The sequence below is a fragment of the Alligator mississippiensis genome, chromosome 9, assembly GCF_030867095.1.
Source record: "Alligator mississippiensis isolate rAllMis1 chromosome 9, rAllMis1, whole genome shotgun sequence".
In the NCBI taxonomy this organism is placed as follows: domain Eukaryota; kingdom Metazoa; phylum Chordata; order Crocodylia; family Alligatoridae; genus Alligator; species Alligator mississippiensis.
The window spans coordinates 63,505,264-63,513,771 of record NC_081832.1 but is presented as its reverse complement, the minus strand read 5'-3'; the positions used below and the strand labels follow the sequence as shown (position 1 = coordinate 63,513,771).

The 8,508-nt window shown below is 40.6% G+C and overlaps 1 protein-coding gene across 2 annotated transcripts; it reads left to right on the top strand.

Moving 5' to 3' along the window:
- The first annotated feature begins 325 nt into the window (after positions 1-325).
- DRD1 (dopamine receptor D1) lies at positions 326-6,731 on the top strand. Of its 2 annotated transcripts, none has more exons than XM_019478339.2 (3): positions 326-442; positions 1,308-2,239; positions 2,786-6,731. In XM_019478339.2, the coding sequence occupies exon 3, from the start codon at positions 2,989-2,991 to the stop codon at positions 4,342-4,344; it is 1,356 nt and encodes a 451-aa protein (XP_019333884.1). In that variant the 5' UTR covers positions 326-442; positions 1,308-2,239; positions 2,786-2,988; the 3' UTR covers positions 4,345-6,731. The 2 variants fall into 2 exon arrangements, with proteins under 2 accessions (XP_019333884.1, XP_019333882.1); XM_019478337.2 differs by having other exon boundaries at positions 1,308-2,246.
- The last annotated feature ends 1,777 nt before the right edge of the window (positions 6,732-8,508 follow it).

Below are 8,508 nucleotides of genomic sequence, written 5' to 3'. Positions count from 1 at the left end.
CACTTGCCTTGGGAGAAGGTGGTCTACATGGTAGTCTTGATCTGTCATACCTGGCCTGATTGTTTAACTAGCTCTTAGATTAAAGTCCTTCTCCTGCCATAAGGTTCTTGGAACCAAGGAAAAATCAGCATCCTCCCTCTCAGTTCTCCTTTTCATTGCATGTTCCCCTCTGCACTTCGCCCACACACGAAGTGCTTGCTGTCAAGTGATGTGCAGTGCACAAGGCTGGGCTCACCCAGTAGAGGGAGCCAAGCTCCTACTGGCTGTGGAGCTGTTGGAAGTTGGTGAACAATGAACTGCAAAGGGAGAAAGTGAAGGGGGAGAGGGGGGAAGAAACGAAACAAACCAGCAGCAAAAGATGAGTGTGGTTCCAGCTGGATCTCCGTCTTACCTGCACCCAGGACACTAAGCCTGTGGGATAAATGACTTCTCCCTTGTGTTGGTAAGTACATGCCACATGGGGAAGAAACATGGGGGTCAAGTCCAGTGGGATGTGTATGTTCTGTGTGTTTTGTGTACTTCCAAGGCTGGTGAGCGTGAGCGTGTGTGTGTATGTGGTTTGTACGTGTATGCACGCCTTGTTCATAGATGGTTCATTTGTTCCTGGGGTTTGTGTTTTTCTGTGACGGCATGTGTCTTCTTGTGCATCTTCAGGGATGTTTGAGTCTCAGATCCAGTTCTGTTCCTACCTGTGTTTTTCTGACTGTTTGATATGTGTATCCCGTTCTGTGCATGTGTGAATATTGTGGCTGTTTGATACCCACCTCTATTTCTTTCCATGTGTGTCCGTACTTTTTTGTAGCTCTGCAGCACTGGTGTGTGCGTGTGTGTTTTGTGTGTTTGATTATGGGTTTTGGTGTAATTATGTATCATCTTTATTTGTGCTATGTATGTGGCTGGATGTTATCATTTACATTTTAGGAACTTTTCACAATGACAGGTTAATTGCATGCATTTACTTGTCATGTAAATTAATTGACCCTGTCTAGTTTTAAATAGTGAGATACTTTATGTTATCCCACGTGTCACTGAGATAAATGTGGTTTAGGACAGTTTATATTAATACTGTTTGCTCAAACTCGATGCTAGCATTTATTCCCCTTTCTGTGTCTCCCTGAGTATTCACCCACTAAACTACATAAAAATACCAGGGACAGTGAAACGGGATATAGCCCTTCAGGTTGTCCTGGAAATGCTTCTCTCTGGAAGAGTTTCTTAGATGGAGGGGATGAACAGGGTTGCTTATGCTGCTGAGCTTGCCCACTGCATGGTCCCATGTCTGCTTTTCCTTTTTCTTAATCCTTTAGGAAGGAGATTCGAGTCAACCAGACCCTTCTTGGAGAGGCGATGTTGCCAACTCCTGCCCCAGGCAGAAAGAAGCTTTTGGTACTAGGGACCCCCTCTGAGCAAGACGGAGGGAAAGTCACTGGGATTGGAGATGTAAATCTCAGGGCAGGGTGCAGGAGCCCCTGAAGAGCCTGTTGTACCTGGACTTTTGTCAGAGGGAGAGACGTGTCTGAGCTGGACCTGATTCCTGGAATGCAACTGTAATGAGCCGTAGCTGGAATTATTCCTCAAGAATTATGGAGAGTTAGCATGGCAGCAAAGTATTAAAGCAAACTCTACCCCTTGGGAACAGGAACACACTCCCACTGCTTCTGGTAGCCACTGGCCTCAGAAGGACTGGCTGAAGGGAGCTCCACTCAGGTCTTTCCCATTTCCTCCTTCTCCTCTTCCGCTTCTTTCTTCTTCCAGCAACGATCAAAAGATAGCAACATCACTCAGATCCTGCTAGAGTGTTGGAAATACCGTGCCTTGGTTTGGGATGATTTGTACTGAAGTGCCACTTCAATGGGATATACTCAATGGGATATATAAGGTCCGACTTGGGTGATGACCACTCAGCTGGGACTGACTTGGTTAACAAAGTTTGCAGGCTGCTTGCAAGGACCAGGTGGAATGGAATTGCTGTGCTCTTATAGGACTCTAGTGTTAAACAAGGGATCTTCATGCAGTGTTTGAAAACCAGAGCTATTGCTCATTTGAAAACTAACTCTTGCTGATCAAGCTACTGGCTTTTATTTTTTCCCCACCTGCACCTTCACGAAAAAAATACACCCGATGCAATCGGTGCAATTGTTTCTAGGTTGGTGTCATGTTTATGATTTGCTATGCAATTCAAATGCTAAATAAGGAAGAATCACAAATCTTCATCCCAGGACAAACAGAGAATCAAAAGGTAAAAGGTAGGAAGCAGAATTTCTCATTTAAGTAGAAGTAAACCTGAGCCATTCCTTTCTGAAAATCTGTAGACACACACACACACAGACACTGTATATTTATTTTCTTGTCCCTAGGACTGTGAGAGTTAAACAATGTGGAATTGGTCTCTGAGGCTGCCCATACGCAGAGAGCTGATGTATTTTGGAGCAGAAATGCACTCATTGTGAAAGGGGGGGGGAAGGGGGACAAATGTCTCATTTGTTGGAGATTTGAGAAATTAAATTAGAAACAAGAGTACCTAATGTAATATGCTTCACTAGATCTGAAGGGCTAGTCAAATCGGCACTGGAAACACTAGATCAATAGCTGATTTTAGGGGGAATATATGCAAACTTAAAAAAGTCACTGCATTTCTGTTTGTCGGGTATATTGGCAGGGGACTCGAGCAGGACAGTTGCAGGTGGCCTGTTTCAATTAAGCTATTTTCTGCTTGAGCAGGACCGGGTAGTTGAGAAGGGATGGCTAAAATGAATCTATAGTTGACTGTGTTTGTAACTTTCAGCTATTGCCACAGAGCTGTTGATACCTCTTAATGAGAGTCTTGAGGATGGCGTCGACCCAGGGATGAAGAGACTGTAGCACAAACCTTGGGTTTTTGTTTGGTGATGAGTAATTAATGGACGCCTGATATATCTGTAATCTCTGCAAGGCAAGGAGCTGATGTCATCATGAAAATCATGATATGATTTCCCCCCAGGAGAAACTATGACTTGGAACGACACCACAATGGATGGGGAAGGGTTGCTTGTGGAAAGGGACTCCTCCTTTCGAATCCTCACCGGCTGCTTCCTTTCTTTGTTGATACTCTCCACGCTTCTGGGGAACACGCTGGTCTGTGCAGCTGTCATTAGATTTCGCCATCTGAGGTCCAAGGTGACCAACTTCTTTGTGATCTCCTTGGCAGTGTCAGATCTTTTGGTGGCGGTCTTGGTCATGCCTTGGAAAGCTGTTGCTGAGATAGCTGGTTTTTGGCCTTTTGGTTCATTCTGCAACATATGGGTGGCATTTGATATTATGTGTTCCACAGCCTCAATCTTAAACCTGTGTGTCATTAGTGTGGACAGATACTGGGCCATTTCCAGCCCATTTAGGTATGAGAGGAAAATGACTCCCAGGGCAGCCTTCATCATGATCAGTGTGGCATGGACCTTGTCTGTGCTGATTTCTTTCATTCCGGTGCAGCTGAACTGGCACAAGGCTAAAACAACAAGCTTTTTAGACTTAAATGTCAGTTTTCAAGGTATGACCATGGAAAACTGTGATTCCAGTCTAAACAGGATGTATGCCATTTCCTCTTCTCTAATTAGCTTTTACATACCGGTGGCCATCATGATAGTGACCTACACAAGGATATACAGGATTGCTCAAAAACAGATAAGGCGAATCTCAGCTCTGGAAAGAGCAGCAGTGCATGCCAAGAACTGCCAAAACTCCACTGGTAACAGAAACAGTATTGACTGCCAACAGCCAGAGAGCAACTTCAAAATGTCTTTCAAGAGGGAAACAAAAGTTTTAAAGACTCTGTCAGTGATCATGGGGGTGTTCGTATGCTGCTGGTTACCCTTTTTCATATTGAACTGCATGGTGCCCTTCTGCGAACCTACTGTACCATCACGGGGAGCAGAACCCTTTTGCATTAGTTCTACCACCTTTGATGTTTTTGTTTGGTTTGGATGGGCTAATTCCTCACTGAACCCCATCATTTATGCCTTCAATGCTGATTTCCGCAAGGCGTTTTCAACTCTATTAGGATGCTACAGACTCTGCCCCACCTCCAACAATGCGATAGAGACTGTTAGTATCAACAACAATGGAGCAGTTGTTTTTTCAAGTCATCAGGAACCCAAAGGATCCAGCCCAAAAGAGTGTAACCTGGTGTATCTGATCCCACATGCTATTATCTGTCCAGAAGAAGAACTTCTGAAAAAGGAAGAAGAGAGTGAACTATCTAAGACCTTGGAGAAAATGTCTCCAGCACTGTCGGGAATCTTGGATTATGAAGCTGATGTGTCTTTGGAAAAGATCAACCCCATTACTCAAAACGGGCAACATAAAACCTGAACAGCAAGGTTAGCTCAGTAAAATTGAATCGTCAAAAAAGATATACAAGATTTTTTAGTAAGAAACTAAGCTATAGTGAGAATTATACCACCACACGAAGTCCAGAGTTGATTATTTTCTCTTCAGTCAAACATAGCGTTTAAAAACAAAGAAAGAAAAAAGAAACAATTAAAACCTAAAAGGTATTTTTGTATTGTTCATACTGAATAAAACTGAGATGCAAGTTTAGGTAGTGTAATGACAAGAAAAATGTTTCTTCTTCTCTGTAAGGACTTAGAGTTCATCTGGATGCTTGCTTAAAATGAAGCAAGCTATAAACCACGAACCATTTAATGATTAACCCTTACTAGCAGAAAAATGAAGTTCTGTTTGTCATTTCTAGTGCTAGTGGGTGCTAATTGGTTCTCAATAAAGTGTGAGGGATTGTAAAGCTGGGTAGATGCCTTCATAAATTATTTCTGAAAAATAATTGAGCCTTATAATGAGAATGGGTATTTTTAAAGATTTTGGAGGTAATAAGTTGATGCTGGCTTTATTTATTTATTGTTTTAAATGGATATTTTTCATATGTTATAACAGATCTAGCTTTATTTATCTTATTTAAAATGTCTAAATAATGGGATATTTGTAGGGTCTCACAACTACTTTTTGACCAGTCAACTTGTCAGCACTTTATAAATGACTATTAAAAATTCTGTTAGCCTGGATAACCAATGAGGTAAATAAAGATAATATAACTTTTAAAGTATAGCAAAAGGTGTAGGGGAGTCAGTGAAACTGAAATTGCAGAATTTTTTTGTGGGTTTCTTTAAAAATAGGACCAGAGTTGACTGATTGATGAGTTGTGAAAGCTCTTCCCTTTATAGAAATAAAAGGACTTGCTGCTATTTATTTTAAAGTTTCATGTTACAAAGACTTTGCTAGAATGTCAGTTTGTGGATCTGTAAATACCTTAAATATGACTACAACCTTAAGAAAAATCCTATTTGAGAAGAAAAAGCTTCTTAGAAAACAATCATTAGTATATACTGTTTTGTATTTATGTAAGATAAACAGTTTTCTCAGACCTTTCTTATTTCAAGTCTTGGATATCTTTTCTGAAGAAACACACCTGATTATAATGGTAGTAAATATGACAAATCTTGTTACCATCTGTATTACTGCAGCCACACCAGTAGTCAAAAATCATGTTGTTTGTCTGCTGCTGTATCACAGTCTCAATTAACTTTACAAGTGAGGTACTTTATTTAGTGCTTTACCTTGGAAGCTAGAAGGACAGTAATTTTAGTCTTTAATATGTTAATAGTACATTGAATAATGAATAGTGCCTCATTTCCATTTTGGATTAAGACATTTCTAAACATGTACGGAGCTGCAGTCCCCATTTCCAAATGTCCTGTGAGCTCCAAGAAAAGTTGCCAATGTTTGTTTTCACAACTGCTACTTTTTCATTGTACTCGGAAACCAAAATCCTTGCTGCTTTCCCTTTGTAATGTAAAAAGCAGTTAGTGAACATTAGCAACACTCGTCAATATTAATATACAGCCACATTCCAAGAAAACCCTTTGTTTTTCGGAATGTTACCAAAATACCCTTTGGAGAATCCCTTCACCACATTTATCACAGGGTATTATCAGGAAAAGAAAAGTGAAGGAGTAATTAGAAGTCGAAAGACATATACATCCTGCATCAGGTCTGTGTTATATATGTATTGTGAATGTTTTCATAATTTTATTGCCTGTATGCTGCTTTCATACATATAATAAAATTATTTTGTGAACAGAAGGTCAAATAAAACAATCTACATTGCATTTATTAAATAGATTCTGGACTTTGTTTGTTGTACCAGTAAAATTAAAGACAAACACATGCTAATGGTTTTCCACTTGCCCTAATTTGGAACCACGCCACAGAGGTTAATAGGAATTTTCAATACGAGCAGGAGAGCTTTGTATCAGGATAGCAGCACGTCCCTGTTTAGATTTGCGACTCTCTCCATTCTGGGCTAAAATTTGAAAGGAATAAAATGTCTGTTCTGGAAATGGCTGCATTCTGCGTATAAATGTCTAAGCTGTTTAAATACATGGGTCCTGCTTCATAACTGATTTTGGGTTCAGTGTTGTTGCACTGGTTTAACTCTGAGTTAACGCAGCGGAGACCGAGGCCCACCGTGTTTGTGGAAGGGGAGGCATTTAGTGCAGTGCTACTTTTTCAGTGATGTTATAAAAATAGCATACACGGATTTCATCATTAATGTCTCCCAGTGTGTTGCAGAACAAAAACGCTTGCTTTACAACTTCAAAAGACGGTGGACTGGCTTCTCAGCTGGTGTAGAACAGGACATGCTATTACTGCAGTAGAGCAATGTGGAGTCATACCAGCTAAGGGGCCACCTTTCTATAGTTTTTATTGTAACCAGTGTCAGACATTAAAACCAGCTGATATGATTCTGAATTCACCTACAGTCTCATCTTTTAAATTGCCTTTAGCTAATAGGCCAAATATTTCTTTTGGATTTGGGGTTGTGCCTGCCTTGGGCCCGACAACTTGAGGAATGGAAAGGTTTGGCTTCCCTTTCAAAGAGTACACAGACAAAAGACCAACTGCTGTGGTTTAAGCAAACCTCCCCTTAAGAATTCATCCCCTTGGTCTCAAAACTCCCAGCTGTGGAATAATTTGGACTGGTATGGAAAGGCAAAATGCAAGTTCAAATACTCAAAATAACCCCATTCATTGTTGTTTTAATGGTTAAAAAACAGTATCTTGAAGCCCCAGCATTTTCTCTGGATACGAGAACCCAGACCCATTCCAATTCCTTCTGGACTGCAGACTAACCACATTTTCTGCCTAAAAATTGAGGCCCCTGGTGGCTTGTTCTAGGCAATGCCCACCTTGTCTCTGAATTGGATTCCCACTTTCATCAGGGTAACCTTGCAAAAGGTGTAATAGTGGGCATATTTCTCCTGAGTCTTACTTATGTTTTTACTTACTTTCCTGGTTCCCTCCATCCAGATAACCTCTTTATTGAACACTGCCATTTTCTCCATTCCTCTCATTGACCAGCTTAGTTCGTCCTCTTTTGTTCATTTGCCAGTCTAACTTCTGCCCCTCCTAGCTCTCAATATCCCTGGCCAGCCTACCTCCATTAAACCCAGGTCCTCAGAAACTCCTTCTCTCTAACACCAATGTTTTCTCAAATGCTATTATAATTTATGTAGTTTCTCAGTGCCTTCTATTGTAGTAGGCTTAGGTCAAAACTCTCCCCTACCCCAATCTTTAAAAAAAAAGACAAAAACAAAAAACAGACAAAATTACCCTTTCACTGAGCAAAGAAATATCCCTCTTACTTTTTGCAAAGCCTGGAGAATAGGAGTAGAGGTAGTTACAACAGGCAGTGATAAGTACTCTGCCTTTGTGAAGATAATCTGAATTAGCTTCTCAGAAGCCCGTACCACCTTCTCCTTAGCTGCAAAAAATGAATGTTTTTCAGACTGCACGTGCTTTAAAGCTGTTGATCCCTGCAGGCACTGGAGAAGTTCCAGCCTTGCACAGGTGAAATATTACTCATAAGGCTCTGACTAGTTATGCCCCGCCAGATGCATCTTTATTGACTTCAATGAAATGCTAATGGATAGCAGAAGCTTGGTATATTAGAGGACTAGGTTTAAAAAGTTATCTTCTGAATACCATAAAGCACACAGCACAGGACAGTTTTTAAGTTTCCTTTGCCTTGACTGTTATTATGACATGTAGTAAATCCAGTCTTCTATGTGAAATAAAGCATTTAACTGCATTTGAAATGTCCTACAGGAATGCCTAACCTGGTGGTAGTATTCTTCATTGTTTCATTGTCCCTGAACGTAAGAGGTTAAAATTATCATAGTGGCCTTGAAACTAGATGAAGTGAGTATGCAGTTGAGAAAACCTGCCCTTGAATGATCAGTATTCATTTTTCTGCTGAAGACTAAACCATGAATACATTTGTGCATTCTTCTGAAGATTGAGAGCACCACACTGAGCTGGATATGTCATCCAGCAATACATATTAAAGATAGGGGGCAGAATACTGTCTTTTGTTTATATGTAGTGTTAATAACATCATTTTTGGGTCCTTTTGCCCTGATTTTCAGAAATACCAAGCACCTACAAAGCCTACTGAACTCT